General features: G+C 41.1%; 2 protein-coding genes across 2 annotated transcripts in view; one reads left to right on the top strand and one right to left on the bottom strand.

Annotated features, from left to right (window-relative positions):
• The first annotated feature begins 1,205 nt into the window (after positions 1-1,205).
• Positions 1,206-9,363, top strand: pax9 (paired box 9). The gene is made up of 4 exons (XM_085257607.1): positions 1,206-1,354; positions 1,942-2,556; positions 4,567-4,706; positions 8,329-9,363. The coding sequence occupies exons 1-4, from the start codon at positions 1,351-1,353 to the stop codon at positions 8,581-8,583; spliced, it is 1,014 nt and encodes a 337-aa protein (XP_085113733.1). The 5' UTR covers positions 1,206-1,350; the 3' UTR covers positions 8,584-9,363.
• A 2,341-nt stretch (positions 9,364-11,704) lies between these two features.
• slc25a21 (solute carrier family 25 member 21) overlaps positions 11,705-18,305 on the bottom strand; it is an 85,686-nt gene continuing 79,085 nt past the window's right edge. Inside the window, exons 7-11 of the mRNA XM_085257688.1 lie at positions 17,869-17,976; positions 17,593-17,757; positions 15,806-15,987; positions 14,258-14,310; positions 11,705-13,887 (exon numbers count right to left, since the gene is read on the bottom strand). Coding sequence (XP_085113814.1) covers positions 13,826-13,887; positions 14,258-14,310; positions 15,806-15,987; positions 17,593-17,757; positions 17,869-17,976 — 570 coding nt within the window. The 3' untranslated portion in view covers positions 11,705-13,825. The remainder of the gene's footprint in view (positions 13,888-14,257; positions 14,311-15,805; positions 15,988-17,592; positions 17,758-17,868; positions 17,977-18,305) is intronic.

Below are 18,305 nucleotides of genomic sequence, written 5' to 3'. Positions count from 1 at the left end.
ACACTGAGCTGCAAACGTTGAGCTTGAAGGACAATCGCGTAAAGGTTAAGAAATAAAAGGTAATTATGTTATCACATAAGAACCTTAACAACCTGCATTCCATTAACGCTCGCTGGGCATAATTGGCTAAAAAAATTGGCCTGCTTTGCGCAGGCTAAGCCTAAAGAGACGTGCAGCTTATAATAGAAACGTGAAAATAAATAATTGTTTAAAAAAAAAACAATGATTTGAATTGTATTTTTCTTTTGACACGTGTCCGACTAAAAAAACGAAATAATACTTAATGTCAAATGGGCACAAAATTGAAACCTGGCCATGGTTTTTAACTGTGCCGTGTATTTTCAAACTGCATGACAAGAGAGATTAAATTCTAAAGATTAAACTTATTCGCCTCATTTTCACCAAATCGCTGGAGCGTTTGGTCTGCTGTCAGTCTATGCTCGACGCCTGAAAGAGAATAAAAGAAGAAGAAGAAGAAAAGAAATACTTGGGTGACAAATAAGAAAAAAGTTATGATAACCTTCAAGTGCAATGAGATAGAATTTACAAACATCAACCAGCCAATTACATTACAGAAAAGCAATCATTCATTTCCTGCCATTTCCTTAATGATGCCATTTAAAAGCTTGAGATGAAAGTTAGTGTGGCGGAGCATAAAGCCACACAAAGTCGGGTCTTTGGAGCTGAACTTTTATTTTATTTTGAAAGGCAACTGATTATTATAAAAACAGCTGCATAAAATAAAACCGGTTACTGCTGGGGTCGAAAATGCACACATTTGTGGGGTTTCCCCCTATAAATAAATTCACATAATATTTCAGTTGGTGTTTCCTTGTGATGCTCACAAATAGGAACCTGTTTGTCATTTTTTTTTGTTGGTATCTTCACATCATTGTTGAAAGAGTGAAGATGCGATCCCGTACGGATACTGGATTGCACTCAACCTGCCTAAAAAACAAAGCCATTCATGGTGGCATGTCCCCGTTTTTTGGATAGCAGGATGAGAGGGACCCGGGTGTGTGTGTGTGACACTCTGAAGTTGTCATGACAAACTTCTGGGCCAATGATAATTTAGGTCTGTGCAAACTCGATGGCAAATGGGAGGGTCCGATCCAATCAGCGGGGGGAGAACCCTCGGAAGCCCAGCCTCCTGATTTCAACAGATTGAAATGTAAGCCTGTCTCCAGCGCCGTCAGGAAACAGATCGAGAATTTTGTCTCTCTTGTTCCTTATCGCGCAAGAAGATTTTCTTGGACGCGATTTTAGAAAGTGGACACGCTGGACGCGGAGCAGGACCCACGCAGGAGGCACAAAGCGGACACCGTATTCTTCATTTGCGGCTTTAACACGATGGGTGAGTTCAGTGTTGTATCGCTTTTTGGTTTCTTGACAGGGATGCAGCGATCGGTGCAACTTCTTAAAGCAAGGTGGGGGGAATTTAGCGAGATATTGTCTGTGGTGTTTTGACGGATTAGTTTAGTCTTTAATCCAGAGGATATAAAACAGGGCGATGAGTATTTATGTGGAGGTTACGCACGAATTTTGGCACTTCCCACCGGACATCGGTGTGAAATCTACCCTGCATAAACGACAGCTATCAGCGATCACTTAACACAGTTGATCCATAACTTCAGTTGTTTAGCGGGAGTGAAAACTTTGCTGAAAAAACAAAAATTAAAGTTTAAAATCAAGTGCAAATGTGAGAAGGTTGATTTTTCCCCCCGTCGTATATAAATAACAAAAGTTGAAATATGTTGACTGAGACACAAATAAACTATCAGCATATCTGCTGAAATTCATATCTGTAATATAAGCATATATTATTTAAATATTCTGTTATATTATAAATAAGGGGTCGTTAGCAGTGTGGAGGGCCTTGGGTTGGTTACCTAATCGCTGTCTCACTGTTGTGCCCTTCTGTGTGTTTGTTTTTGACACCAGAGCCTGCCTTCGGTGAAGTGAACCAACTCGGTGGTGTTTTCGTAAACGGCAGGCCGCTCCCCAACGCCATCCGGCTCAGGATAGTGGAGCTGGCCCAACTCGGGATTCGACCCTGTGACATCAGCAGGCAGTTGCGCGTGTCCCACGGCTGTGTCAGCAAGATCCTGGCTCGCTACAACGAGACCGGCTCCATCCTCCCGGGGGCAATCGGAGGCAGCAAGCCGCGGGTCACCACACCCACCGTTGTCAAACACATACGGACATACAAGCAGAGAGACCCGGGGATTTTTGCCTGGGAGATCCGGGACAGGCTACTCGCTGACGGGGTTTGCGACAAGTTCAACCTGCCCTCCGTTAGCTCCATCAGTCGGATCCTCCGAAACAAGATTGGGAATCTGTCCCAGCAGAGCCAGTATGAGTCGGGCAAGCAGGCGCCTCATCCACCGCCACAACCAACGTTACCCTACAACCACTTATACTCATACCCGACGTCCAAAGTGCCCACTCCCCCTGGCATGCCCACCCTTCCCGGACACATGGCCATGCACAGGATATGGCCTTCCTCGCACTCTGTAACTGATATTCTGGGGATACGGTCTATTACAGAGCAACAAAGTAAGCATGGCTGCATGGAGGGCGGTTACATTTGTTTATTGCACCACATATAACCAACTTTTGAAGGGGTTTTGCACGCAAGAGTGCGAATGTGTGTGTGTATGTGTGTGTGTATTTGGAATAAAACCGGCACTTGTGTTTTTTTTCTCCCTTTGAGTTAGTGTAATTGTTTTTAAAGGCCTCCAAAAGTAACTATTGGAACGTTATAAACCCACAGGCCTTTTTGGAGAGAGAAAGCTTAAATGCCATTTGACCTGCCTGCTGATATTGATTTTAAAAGGAGGCAGGTTAGTTCAGAAACAGATGGTCCAGCTTGCAAGAATAATTAAGAGGCGGATGTGGAATATTAGAGGGACAGCGGAGGGAAAGGCGGTGAGACGAAGTGTATCAAAATGAGGTGTGCTGAATGTTTGCCATGACTTGGAGCGAGTCGTTTTGTGCAGAACTGTGCATTCAGCGGTTTGCCCGATTCAGGCCTCAAATAAGTATCTCGCATTAGAATGCGTTTTCTGCTGCGTGGGTTGTGTTTTGTCCACATGCAGGTAGGCCCAGATAACTTTGCCTTGTACTCAACAAAACCGCAATTGTTTTGGAAACAGTGAAACAGGATCCAGCATAAATCAGTGCTAATGGTCGGCTCGGTGGTGTGAGAGGGCTTCTTCTAAGAGCTTGTTTTCCAGTGGCAGGAAGGGAAGTGTTGTCAGTCCATTGCCGCAATCCTGTTGCTGTCAGGATTCAGGGCTGCCATGCAGAAACACGCCCCGGCCTCTTCCACTTCCACCGCCATGCAAAGCTTCACTCGAGCAATATAAATAACATAAATGTAAAGCAGATATCCACGAAAGCTCACGGGGTGGGGGTGGGTGGGGGGAGAACAGTGTTTTGAGGGGCTGCCTTTATAAACAATTTATGCATTTCTAAATTATTAGCAGATGCTTGTGGCAGGTTTTTGAACGCTGAGTTGAAGTTTTTAGTACATTTAGTAAAGTGAGAGATTTGCCACATACTTTTTTAAAATGGGTTTGGAATTAATGGAAATGATAGGAAATAAAATAAAATAAAACACGTGCACGGCTAAAAATGTAAAATATTAGTGGCTTTGTCTAGAGTAGTTTTTATTTTTACGCACACGGACAACACATTCAAAACTCCCGAGGGTTGATAAAGTCGCAGAGTGTTATAATATTAATATGTGCAGCACGCAGTTTGTTTACAGCTCTTTGTCGAAATTGTTGTGATGGCTTCTCTCACAGTAAACAACGGGGAATCTATGTAGTGTGCCCATCATGCACAAGAAGGAGACGATGAAAGTCAATTCAATTTGTCTCCGACAGCGAGACAATTTTTTTTCTCTAATATCCTTGACCCAGAGAGAGGGAGTCGCTTTAGCCATAACTTAAAAAAGAAATGGATTAAAAAAAAAAAACCCAACTACATTTAGTCCCATGTATTCTGAGCACATTTTCTTTACGACGAATAAAATTAATAAATACATAATTAAAAATATGACAGATAATTTCACCTTTGTGTTAGGTTCTCATTCACAGCCCTAAAGAAAAATATAAATTTACGACAAAAGGCAATTATCAGGCAAAAAATAATTTCCCCAAACTTTTATTTTCAGAAGAGATTATCTCAATTTCAGACATCTGGAAAATTTTTGAAAAAAATAATACAGAGTCTAGGTTTCATACACTTGAAACTCGGCTGAAATACAGTACATCGGATAATAGATAATACAAAGATAATTGTTTAATGGCTCAAGGAAACATTTAAAGAAGCATTACGCACAGGAAAGACCTTCAACCTACGTGCTATTCATACCTAAATTGACAAATAATCAGTTCAGAATGTCACAGGGTTTATTGTCTTGTGCAACCTGGCTAACCTGCGGTTAACGGATGCATGAATCACAGCAGCGGCCTGTGCCGGTCTTTTTTCCCCCTAACCTTAGCACAGTCTCCTCCTGACCGCCCTCTCTTCTCTCTTTCTCTTTTGCCCCCCTCCCAGTTAGTGACAGTCCATCCTTTCCCAGCACCAAACTAGAAGAATGGAGCGCTATTAACAGGACTAATTTCCTACCAGCAAGCTCTCCACTAGTCAATGGCGTGGATAAGGCGCATTTAGAACCTGAGGCAAAATACACACAGGTAAAAAAGTGGAAATCTCAATTTTTAATTTTTTTTTGTTTGTTTTTTAATCAGGAGTACAGAAAGAGCGAAAAGAGTGTAGGCTATTAATCTACTTGCAGACTTGAGTATTCTTCTATTTTAACAGTTAGCATGGAAACTTCCCATTTCACAGCATTAATGCGCTCCTTCTGCTGGCTGGGGTGCATTTTTATTTCACTCTCTCTTCTCTTTTTTTTATTCTGGCTTTACAAGGGGCAGTTCGTTTAGGCCCTGCTGCTTGGTCAGTGCTTTTATGGATGATTACAGAGCAGATTATTTAACAATAAGCACATCAAAGGGGGTTTAAATAGCCTAGTTATTATTAACTTTTAGGATTTTGAAAATTAAGTGTAGCGTGCTTCACACTCGAGACAATGGCTGGACCCCTGAATAAGAGCCAGTTGCCTCCTGTTTTCGTCTCCCTGGTAAATTATACAGTATTTGAATTGGCTGGTTTTAATGCTGTAGCCTAGTCAACGACAACCATCATCCCGTCATTTGTCTGTGAGTTTTAAAGTAGGCTTTGGGATATTGTTGTGTCCTTAATGGCAGTCCTGCAGCTCTAAGCGTCCGGTGCATTCGTTATTTTGCTGGAGCGGTTAAGTCCACGCTAAAAACGCCGACTCAAACATACAATAGTGAAAAATTAATACACGAATCGTTACTGACTTTCATGCAACTTAAGATGTTTTTCGTTTTATTTCCTAATGTTATGTAGCTTTAATAAAATGTATATGGCCAAACTCAATAAGCTGCAAGTCTGAAAGTGATTGGATAGATTTTTATTCAGCTTTATCTCCGCTTTTCTATCTAAAACTAACGCAGGTCTACACACCACTCATCGCAGGCCTTTAATGTCATTTCCCTCCCAAATCACGCTTGTGTGCGCATGCTTTCCTTTTCTTCTTTTATTTTGAAAGGGCTTGTGATTCTGGTCACTGACAGAAAACGTTTCCATGCACATCATTTATTTTGCTACTTTATCATGGGGGGCTTTTCATTCTCATTATGAAGGAAAAAAAAAGATTGAACCGATGCTGGAAGATTAGGAGCGCTCAAAGTGGACGCACAATAACTGTCTGAGCGGTTAGCCAAGCAGCTATACAAAAACAGAAGTGAGCCATTAAATGCAGAAAATAACAACTCCATAAATTACACAGTTTATTGCATGAAAAACAAAGAATGGCGAAGCAAGAACTGTTCCACCAAAACACTGAGGATTAAAATGTGCCCCATCACTCCGATTTTATACATGCAGACTCTGCAGCCTGCTAAGATCTAATGTGACTTTAGACTTTGTTAAATTTGTGTTTGTCAGACAGGCTGAGACGCAGGGAAAGTGCGCGGTCTTGCCAGGATCGTGTTCAAACAAGATGGCTAAACAACTTTGTATCTATCAAACTACAAGTCACTTTTTACCACCAGTTTCAAAGCACGATCTTTCTTGCAGCAGCAGGGAACTTGTTGTTTTTGGTTTTCTTTTTTAATTTTTCTAAAGGTTGACTTTCAGCTAAGAAAACTAACCAAACCTGGCCAATGAAAACCTTTGACGGCTTTACATTTCTGACAAATTTCCTAACACCTATTTTTCCATAAGGACCAAGACCGCGGCTAGAAACCTTTGGCCTCTGCTCTGAAGGCAAAGCGGGCAGATGCACCCGTGTGTGCTTCTCTGCAAGATTGCGAGCATCATTAACACAGATTAAGGTTAAATCACGAACCGCGGCTCGGAGTTAATGCAAAAGTGTTTTAAAAACGCTTGAAAGAGGCGAAATGTTTAACAAAACATAGCCTACATATTATATATATCTAAAAAAAATATTTAAAATTTGTACTCTCTAGAAATTTAACAAAAAAACAAACAAACAAACTCGTAAATGTCCTGAAGTTTAGTTTAAATTATTTGTTTAAAAAAGAAATACAGGGATTAGAGCAGCAGTAAATTCGCTAAAGTATTTTGTCGCATAGTCGACCAAATACACCAAGTGTTTTATTTATTTTTATTATTATTCATAACAATGAAACACTTTAATGTTATTATTATTAATATGAATTTTAAAACTTTTTAATAGTAATGTTAAAGTAAGTACAAGTGATGTAATTCAAGTTTAAAAACGTTTTATATATACGGAGGGCGGAGGATGAAAGAACAGGTCCGCCTTATAAATTATACAATCAGATACAAGATCAGTCCCATAAATTCGCCTTTTGTATACTCGTTTGATTTTGTTGACTTTGTGTCAGACAGGTGTTGATTCAACTATGTGGTCGTTCCGGAGGCTGCAGTTAGTTGTGTTCTTGCAGTAGTCAGTTGCGTAAAACTGAAAGGGAGTTTCTTTTCTTTTCTTTCTCTCTATATACTATATATCTATATCTATGTTACATCTATACCTATAGATAGATAGACATTGCCATGAGCCGAATGTGTGTCTGTATGTATAAGTATACCATGTGCAAACACTAGGCTGTGTGTAATATATGATGTTTTTCAAGAGTGGAAATGTGTTAATTTTGGGGAAACTGTTTAATTACATTTGTTGATTTAAATTGGAAAAAAACAAGAATAATATAATGGGCTGTCTGTACAGGACTTAATGAAATACATTTCAGTATATTTGAGTGAAGTTATGATACAAAACACCCGCATACTCATACACACATGGTCAGACACCCACAAACAACTGCCCCAGACACCCACAGCCACCCAGTACAGACCCACAGACACCTGCAGGCCCAGGCCCAGGCCCAGGCATGCACACACACACACACACACACACACACACACACACACACACACACACACACACACACACACACACACACGCAGTTTTTTCTCTGTACTTGTGTTTTTATAATCACCGCAAATGCCAGTTAGGAAGATAATTTTTCATATCTCTTTTAAGATAGTTGCCAGTGACTTTGTCAGTCAAGCAAGTCTATGAAAATAAGTGAGAGGAACAGAAAAGATCCCAGTTGTATAGAAATAATTCTCAGTAGTCCGGGACCACCCAGGAACAGAAATTCTGCCTCCCTGCTGAAATGCTTTGGTGAATTCCTCAAGTTAAGTCCTGTCGCTGTGCCAGAGAAGCAAAGCCCATTCCTGGTTCGAACCATGATATTTCCCCTGTGCGTGCCTTTTCCCTCTCAGTCTGTCATGACATCCTTTAAGTGCAGTTTATCAGCAACACTGGTGCAATGTCCACTTTTGAGTTGAAAACAAGCTCCATATAGTGCACGTATGCTTCCCGAAACTGGGAAAATATTTATTTTCATGTGGTAGCTGTGAAGTTAGAATTAAGCTCTCTGCTGTTTATAATTCAACCAACATCACTTTCACTTTCTTCTACAGCTTGCCCCAGTTTTTCTTTCCTTTTCTAATTACAGCAGCTGCTTTTGTGTGTTTCCCTGGGATGGGCAGAAATTTTTTGAACTTATTACAGTCCCTATTTAGGAAAATGTCTGTGGCAAACAATTTCTTTTTGATCATTTTTTAGAAAAGGAAAATGACTAATGATGAAATGAGTTATTAGTGACTTTTTAAACCTATAATTAAGAGGCTCTTATCTTAATCTTATTTTCCCCTTTCTTCTTTAAATCCCAGATGCCGAATGGCTTGCCCACAGTGAACAGCTATGTCACAGCACCCAGCATCCCTCCCTACCACCCTCCCACCCAAGTGTCACCCTACATGGGGTACAGCGCCACCACGTCGGCCTATGTGACCGGACCCACGTGGCAGCCAGCCAGTGGCAATGCTCTATCTCCCCACAGCTGTGACATTGCCACCCCGCTGGCCTTCAAGAGGATGTCAGCCAACCGTGACGCCATCCACCCAGTCGCCGCCTCGGTGCTGTGAAGTCAACTCCACAGACTGATGGGAGAAAGGGGGGTGGGAGGGTATGAAGGGGAGTGGGTTGGGTGAGAGACGGAGAGGACATTCAACTCCAAGTCTGTCCGTGGTGGCAACTGTTTTCCACTCCCACTGCCAGCTTTCTATGAAGGACTCGGCCCCAGGACTCATATCTGCGCCACTGGGTATATGATGCCCCTCCGAGCTAAGCGCAGTCAGACCAAAGACACACAACGAATAAAAAGCCTGTCAGTTTTTACAGCAAATGTGTTGTCTAAAAGTACTTGCAGGACAGGTGTTCCAAAGACTGACATATGACTGCTACACCACCCATCAACATAATTCCTCTCAGATTCTTTACTGCACATCTGCAAATGTCTCTGGGCAAAATGGGGTAATGTATAACTTCATGAATACAGAATCAAAGAAAAGGGAAAAAAAACTTTACATTAGTGTTTCAGGGTGCTTAATAATAATAATTGCTATTGTTTTTTTATGTTTGTATGCTTTTTGTTTATGATTTGATAAAAGTAACTCTGTTATGGAGCGTTGTTTTCCACTTCTCTAAAAGTGTAGCCTATGCAAGAGCTTCAAAGGGAAGTTTATTTATTAGATTAAAGGTACGTTGAATGAAGTGCAATTAGTCTTACAGAAAGCATGGACATCTCCACGCACATTTAGACAGAATTGGCATTGGGCACATTGGAGTCTAGAGCATTAACATAATTAATTGTCAAATGTTGCACAATGAAATTGAATGTATCTTATTAAATTGTTTGGCTTTTATTGGTCTTCGTGGAGTTTTCTGGCTGTTTGGGGATTCCTCAACACTTATTATTCGGAGAACAGAAAACAAGTGCACCATCACAGCTAAAAATATTTCATCTCTTTTTCTTCCAGCTATTCTAGACTCAGGGCATTGTGGCCTACTGGCCTGTTTTACATGAGCAGGAAACTGCTTTCCATAAAAGAAAAAAAAAAAAAGACGTGTGCACGCTGACAAGGCCTGTATTTTCTATTACCATGCGTCATGGCTCACTAGGAAACTTCATCAGAAATGCTTTGGGAGCACGAGTGTTTGCGACCACTTGAAGCAATTCTTTGAAAGTCCTTTGGCCATTAAAAATGGGTACATGTCTTCTCACCTCATTACATTTAATGCGGTCCTTTCTGTAAGCATAAAAAATTATACCTGTGCATTAGAGTGACAAAAACACAATTTGAGTAATTTGGGTTCGCACTATTTTAACAGATTATTCCCATAAAAATTATAAATAAAAATAAAACACAAATGAATAAAATGTGCAAAACATAAGAGAATTTTGGACATTTCCCACTGCAACCAAACTGAAAAAAAGTCAAAATGCAGTGTATATTTATACTTTGAAACATAGAATATTAATTCCAGTAAAGCCCTGCTGTCTTTAAAAAATAATAATAACAGCCTAATGTCATGCATTATAATTTTCAACCATTTTAAGTCATAGAATTTTTTTCATATGGTTTTGTGGGAAAAATAGTAAATAAAAATATCAGCTTTTCAAACAAATTTGAGATCTGTGTGCCCAAGAGTCCTAGACTCCTGGGGTCAGGTGCAGTCCATGTACATTCAGAGAGCCACAAATAGACTCATTGGCCTGCGGTTTCCAAGGTCATCAGACATGTGACCCAAACACGAACCTCCAGCAGCCACATAAAGGGCCAAATAGGACTGTCAGGGCCAACTCAACGTGTTCATTACAAAGGAAAAGCACATAGGCCATCTGACAAATGACATGTTTGCAAAATGATGCAAAAATACTTTCTGAAAGTGTAGAGGGGGGAAGAGTGTAGTGTAATAAATTACGAGTGAGTCTGGCAAGCCCTGTCTAGCCCTGCAGTGGAAACCACAGATTTACACAAACTGGGCTTTAGTTGAAGTTGTAGATTGATAACTTGATATAGGTGCTTACCCAGCTCTTTCGCATAGCATTACCTGCTGCCGATGGTTCAGTAGGTGCGCGGCTCAGTTTTTCTTTCCCTCCCGCGATACAGCATAAACAGCCTCTGCACGTGACAGTGTCAACAGTCCTCCCCATGCAGGAGCTGATTTGACTTGGAAAGCAGTCTTCCCCGCATCCAGTGGTCACGGACCGTTGCTCAGGGATCGTAGTGTTTCTTTGACCGTATGTGAACCACATCACAGAGACGAGATGTTCACTCGCTGTACCAGCCAGCCATCACGGCCACCCTTTTACCATCCACCATCCATCATGAACGGCAAATGATAGTTAAGTCTCTGAGTGGCATGAAAGAGTCGTTACACGCTCTGTTCTTTACCTCAGCCGACACACAACAAGGCCAAACAACTTTTCCTTTCAACTAAGCTACATGAACTGCACACAGCCTTGTTAGTCTAGTCTGACTCACAGAACAAAATTAAAATGTGGTTGTCTTAATTGACAACAGTATTCAAAAAACAGGAACAGTGTGTTTTCTAGACAGGGGAAGCTTCTCGAAAGTCTAACAATCCCTGCTCTTGTAGTTTAATGTTGGTCAGCTTTATGGAAAGAGAGGTCTAAATGGCGTACTTTAAAAAATAATAATAAGGGCAGACACGTGTTTACAATTAATTAAGTTGAGTCTGACTTCAGTGTCATATGGTTATCTTTACTTCTCCGCATGCAATTAGAAGCAAGACAGCCATTTACAGAGTAACACTGAGCAGAGAAAGTAATACCGGCTGAATACAGGACTTCATGCGTGCTTCTGCTCAATGAACACTTTTAAAAGCAGCTGACAACAGCCAGAATGTTTTCTTAATGTCTTAAAACAACAACAGTGAGGAGACAGGTGAGCAAAATGGAAAAAAATAAGTGCCGTGTTTTTAAAAATCACGTCTGGTGCCGTGTCTTTGTGTGTGTGTGTGCATGGCTGACTGCTTTTTACCTACAGTGTAAATTGCAGACATTTTAATATACTAATCATTAACCACATTTGCACTGGGAAAGGCAGGTAGAGCCATGCCCAGGTTGCAGCCTTGTCAAAGCGGAGCCACTGAATTGAGATGTTACAGATGAGGGTGGGAAAATCCATAAAAAGGGCGCAAAGAAAATGACGTGAGGGAGACTTATAAGATTTATGATTATTGCAGTGTGCAGGGAATTCATGGTAAAGTTTCACAAGCTTTTAAAATACAGATACAGATTCAGAACTCCATTACATAAAGGACAGGTTAAGCTCTTACAATTCCATCAGTCTTCAAGCCACAGTTGTTAGTCTCTCACCGCGGGCCCCTAGGCAAAAACTAGGAGCCGTTCCATTTTGGCAGAGAGTGACTCCCACATTAATGATGACTGTCAAATGCCAACGTGGCTCACTATACCAGCTACCAGATGAAGTTAAGATGAGTCTCTTCGAGAAGCCACTATGCCTAAGGCTGTGCAACAGGTGTGTGTATATATGTGTTTTTGAATATTTGTATAAGAAACAGACTGAGAGAGAGAGAAAGAGAATGTGTGTGGTAACCCCCTCGATCCCTGCAGCCCCATTTGAATTCTTGGGGCTTGTTATTTTAGCTTGCACTAAATGTTCGAGCGCTGACTACCCGCCAGAGAGAGAAAGACTGACACTAAGTTGGCTACGAAGCGCTCGGATGACAAAAAGGAGAGTGATGAAGTGGCAAACTGTAGAAAGGGGATATTCTTATATCGATGCCAAGATGAAACGGTCCCAGTTAAGACAAAAACAACAACACGAATCTACTGTTACAGGACACGCAACACACAATTATACAGTGACGAAAATGTGGGTTCATTTTTTCTTTTTATTTGTTACCAATACATGAAAGAACTGTCCAGTTGTTGTTTTTGATTTGAGGTTTTTTTTTCAGGAAGGTCTTAAAAAGGAAAATCCACACAACATTTTATCAATAAAACCTTGAAAACATATAAAACTCAGATTTTTTTTTTGGAGGTACATTAAAAACAGAAGAATCCCATCGAATACTGTCCATTTTCATGGTGCAGGGTGCACCAAAACCTTCATATTTTCCATAGCACTTTTCTTGACAAAGCCAGAAAATGATTATTGAAAAAACTGAACTGCATGTTAAATTGTTGTTGTTGTTGTTTTTTTTAAAATAACGTGGAAAACAGGAAGCTCTCAAAGATGTTGACAGTTTTGTGACTGATTGTCTCAGGCAGGACGGTTTGCCCCCAGCATCCAGTATAATTATGGAACGACATCAAAAGAGACTCTCCGCGTGCCTTTGCGATGCCATGGGCTTCTGGTGCCAAGTTTGATCCGTGTATTAAGAACAAACTGGCAAAAACATATGCATTAATAACTTTTGCAATAAGCTTTCATAACGTCAGTGTTCTTGTTAGACATTAAAACACTATTTCTGCTAAGGCTCAGTAGTACACGGATGAAGATAGGTGTAATCAATAAGCAGACTTCCAAGGAATCCTCCAAAAGTTGCAGTAGCACTGGGAGCAGTGCTTTGCTGCACAATGAGGTGTTCTTGAAGGCTGCTGAATTTAAATTTAAATATGATTTCTACTCTACACTATGTCTGAACTTCCTGATTGCATCTTGTATTTGCATTTATGAATACATATACCATAAAAAGATGAATATGTATATATATATATATTATAATGTGATAAAATAGGAGACTGGAGATTGATCGTTGTACAAACTCATCTTAATTGAGGATATATGTTCAAGTATAGCTGTAAATAGACAGAAATCAGGATAATCATAAAAATGCCATCACTCTATTTTTGGTGTTTTATGTCATTTGAACACATTTCAAGTATTTCTATATAAATAGAGTTCATATTCTGAAGCGTTCAGCTCAGTCTACTTTGTCTTTGTCTATTTAATCTGTGATTGTTGCACCAAACCAGTGAGATGAGCCCAAAAAAGAAGAAAAACATGAGAACTACAACCAATGAAATGTGAAAACACTATGTTAATGCATGACTTCATTAGGAACACTGATTTGTCAATGATTTTAAACTCAATGAAGACTATTTTCAGGTATTAGAACAGTTCCTTCAGACTCAAAATGTGTTGTAGCATTTTGAATGTGGGAAATGAAAGCTGCATTTTAAAACATAATATAATGCTGATTTGGTAATTTGAGTTTTTTGTATTCAAGATAAAAAAAATATCGAATTTATTCCGATATGACTCTGATCAGGTAACGATACTTGCAATAAGGCACAGTTCATAAGGCACCATTGTGGGGTTCCCTGTTTTGTTACCAGTTTCTCTGCAGCCACTCAGACACATATTCATAGACCAACAGCATTACTGCTCCACCTGTGAGAGAATATAAGAGAAGTACCCGTTGTGAATTTGATTTTCAGAGGCTTTACTTCCCCAGTGAGTTTCTGAGAGCAGGAACATGTGAAAAGCTTGTAGCACTTGTTTACAAAGGAGGTGGACGGTATCTCTAGCTCACTGTATTTCCATTTAAAGCTTATTATTGTGGAATATTATGTAAATGTGTTTGCTACAGCCTTATTTCACTGGAAGCACTGCATGCAAAGTTGAAATGCTAATATGCTTAAGGGAAGGCTTTTTCTTGCTTAATCGCTCTCTTCACCAGCCTTATCTGCTGCAACAGGTGTGACAGATGTGAGGATGACAATGATTTCAATATTAACACGAGGAATTTTTTTTTTCTTACCTGGTCCAAGCCTCATTATCTTGGGAACCAATCCCTTGTATAGTGCCAAATACCTGCAAAGAAAGGAAAGAAAAGCTGTAAGGTGTTAATGTGCAAAGATTTTAGCTAGAATCCAGTATATGTAAATCGTTTCAGTTTGCGTAATGGCTGTGCTGCGATGGAGTTGAAATGTAAATTAGTGCAAATGGAGTGGTGGTGTGTAAATTTTAGACTGCACATAAGTACTTCTCATGTGTCCTACTTCATATGTCAAATCCAGCACAACTCAGAGGCAAATTTTAAACCTCTGACATCACTTCATTTATTAAATATCATTTTAGATGCTTTGCAGATCTCAAAGAAAACCAATGTAAGTGAACTCTTGTGTATGATAATCTATTATCATTTGATCTAAAAAAGAAATTCAGAAGCTGCCTAGCAATTCATGAATCAAGCCCCAGCTTTATTAGATGTAATGTATGCAATGCATCAATACTTACAGTTCGCTATTATAATAAGCAAGTTCTGAATAGAGTCATTTTTACATGATAAATCTATTTGTTTTTGGAAGTGTTTGACTGATCTGAGTCCTTCCATATGCTGGTTGTATACATGCGCCTGTGCTCTTGCTTGTGAATGCATGAATGAGTATACATGTGAGAGCCTGTCTGTCAGTCTGTCTGTCTGCTGCGCTGCCTGTCTGTCACTCCATCAGGTATATAGGGTCCAGCGGCCAGCGCTACCGAGTACCTGCTCCTTAATGCATTCAAGGTGATCAGTGGCTGTCCGCCTCCGCCTCGTGCTCCCTGTCCCGCTCCCTGCCCCCGCCACTGATGGCGTTAATAAGGCTCGACCCACTTCCTCCCTGGCCCTCTGTCTGATTAGATTGACCCGTGGAGCGCCGTGCGGCTCGTTAGGGTCTGCTTAACGACGTCTCCCATAGGGACCACTAATTAGCTGGGACTGTGTTGTGTTAGAGAAGGGGACTGGATGTGGCGGATGGGGCACCATCCATGCACCCCTGCAACGACAACATTTCAGTGCCATTCTTGCAACAACCTCTATACTAACAACATCCACTAACTACAAACATATCGCTGGCCCTTGTCTAGCGGAGCAGCATGGGGGAAAGTGGAAAGCCTGAGGCAATTGCTAGCATAACATACATCTTTCCTTGAAGCTTCCATTTAGAGCTGTCATTCTTTGAGGCATGAAAATATGTTAACATTTACTAAACAACTGACAGGCTGCAGAAATGTATGATCGTACTCATGGGGAATACAGCCCAGAATCTAACATCATTATTTAGTTTCCATTCATTGGATCACAGTTTTGCATGAAGCTATTCGTGCTTTTTTGCTGTATTTAGTGTAGGAAAGTCACTCCACACAATCAAACCCTGCTAACTTGTAGCTCCAGCTGGTACATTTGTCTTCTCTGACAGCCAGTTTGGCAGATAACCAACTATCGACTGCTAACAAAACAGACAAAGTTAATTCTTGAATGAATCAGCATTCCAGCTTTTGTCCCGAACATCCCCTGTTTTTCTCCTCCCACATTTGTCCATACCCCTCTTCGCGGTACACTAGTGCCATGGTCTGGAAGCAGGTGCGGTACTTGATCTCTCCTGGCACTGGCTGGGGGCCCTGGATCCGGCTCTTGGCTACATCGAAGGGAATATTCACACAGGAGGAGATGGTCCCAGACAACAGGCCGATGGTAAACTTGCGCAGGAACTCTAGGGTAGGGTCCTGAAAAAGGAGGAGATAAAATTAGGTATGCCTTTTTAAGGGTGACACTTATATTTTTAAAGTGTGAACCACAGGGTTAAATTTGGTCCCATAAAACATAAACAGCAAATAGAGCTTTTGGAAATAAAAAGGAAAGTAGTGACAGGGAGTTGACAAAGTCAGCGCTGAGACATTATGTGTCTACGTCTATGAGCGAATGTGGGGGAGAGCATGAGGGGACTTGTGCATATGATTGCAAAGCTTGCATGAAAGCCCTGATCATTTTATGGTAGCGGGGGGCAGATTAGTGCTTCCTGACTGCAGTGCAGCATTCTGATTGGCTGAGCAGAAGCACATGTTCACCGGGGAGCCAAGACAGAGGATTTATAAACAGGGTTCATGCAGGCAGACTGGGGAGGCATATGGGGACAATTTGGGTAATTGGGCTGTGACTCGGCACAGGGGTATTACTGTACCAAAGAAGCCCAGACTCAGAGAGCTCTGACAGCTAATTGGCCAGGATATTTTTACAAATGACAGCAGCCTCTCTGGTCCAGGCCTTTCTCAAGCGGCTGGACACCCTGAGAGCCGTGGTAAATCAACAGCTAATCCCACTTTTTCTATTTTTTTTCAAGTGGGATGTGGAGAAGGGGGCAACGTAACTGTGGCCTAAGTACACCCATCAACCCACTTCCTAACAGCCTTAAGCAAACATCTCCTCACACATTCACTTGTGAATGATGGCAGTGTGCTATCTGCCTCCTCTGTTAGTCAAAAGGCCACATGAGAGAAACCTGGACTCGACAGTCTGAATTCGACTGCAGACAAGTTTGAGTTGCAAGCTCATTGCTCATGTTGCTGACACAAGGCCTTTGAAGAAACACCACTATCAGCTCAGCCTGTGAATTGCACAACGTCCGCAATATTTCTGCTTTTGCTGTCTCGACAATGGCCACTGTTAGCATCTAACAAACAGGATCGCTCCATCAATGTGCATCGAGACGGATAATTCCCAAAAAGCAACTGCCACAATCTAAGAAGGGAGCTATTTGAGTCATCCAGCCACATAATTATCATTCACAGAAGATGACCACTTGGTTTTCTGTACATCATGCGTCATTGGAAAAATGTTGAAAATTTAGCAGAGCCTGGCCTCCCACTGTAACCCTCCTCTTGAAAATAGTACAGTTGTCTGCTTCCAATTAGTTCATTGGAGTTAATCTAATGCTCCAGTTTGCACATGTGGAACTGGCGTATGGTAACGTTTCCATTAAACAAAATTAACTTTTGTTTGGGCCATCAGGAACTGCCGGATGTGTAATCTGAAACTTTGAGGATGTTATGAAGAGCAAACAGAAGAGGTATTAGTGGGGCTGATCTTACAAGTCCTCTCTGATTTTTGCTTCCTTCCCTCCATGCCAGTCAGGCTAACTAATAATACTGTTAAATACATTTGGTATTTCCCTGTGGCAAGGTTGTTGGCACACATGCATATCACATAGCCTATGGATAGCAAAAAAACTAGGTGTAGTCAAGGTTACCAATGTCAAAGCAAGGTTAAAGTGGTTTGGAAAAAACCCCCAAAACAAGTAAGTGTGTGATCATAGATTATGATTGGCATATTACCGGGTTGGTAGGAATAGCGTCCTTGACATTGAAGTAGAAGCCAAAGTAGATCATGTTGAAAACTCCATGGCGCCCCAGTGTTGATGTTAATCCTTTATTAAGGCCCCTCAGTCCAAAGCCGTCTGACTTAATTATCCGTCTTGCTTGGGCAAAGGAGGAGGGTTGCTGTATTGGAAAGATTGAATTCGAAAGAAACACATGTGAGCAGATTTCTATGGAAAGATGTGTAGATTACCAATATTTTACACATTATGACAATATTTGATTTCAGTCAACCTCTTTGAAGGAATCCCTGTTGGCCTGGAGACTGACTTTCACCACCTCGAATGGATTGATCACTAAAGCCTCAGTCAAGCCAGAACCAAGCCCTGCTGCAGACAGCGCCTAAAGGGGAGTTGGACGTGATTTAGGACTCAGAATGTGGAGATAATATTTGGGTAGAGACAGAGCAAACTAGATAAACTGATGAAGACAATGAAGAGTGACAACGTGTCCGGGTTACAAGAGCTGCCGTTGTTATTTCATTTCCAGAAACCTGAGTCTTTTTGTCTTGTCTAAAATATGTATTCGTCACAGCCATCATTGTTACTTCTTGACAAATGCTTTAAGACGCCTGTGTTTATCATCAGACAGAATGCCAGATGACAGATGGGAATGAGAGGAAGGTGAGTAGAAAGTAGGAATGTGAGCAAGGTAACAAACTTGCACTGAAG

The sequence above is a fragment of the Mchenga conophoros genome, linkage group LG19 (genome assembly GCF_057382185.1).
Source record: "Mchenga conophoros isolate Kocher_MC1m ecotype Shallow Benthic linkage group LG19, M_conophoros_male_GT1.1, whole genome shotgun sequence".
Classification (NCBI taxonomy): Eukaryota; Metazoa; Chordata; class Actinopteri; order Cichliformes; family Cichlidae; genus Mchenga; species Mchenga conophoros.
Note: the sequence above shows the minus strand (reverse complement) of the source record. Positions and strands in the feature narration are given on the sequence as shown.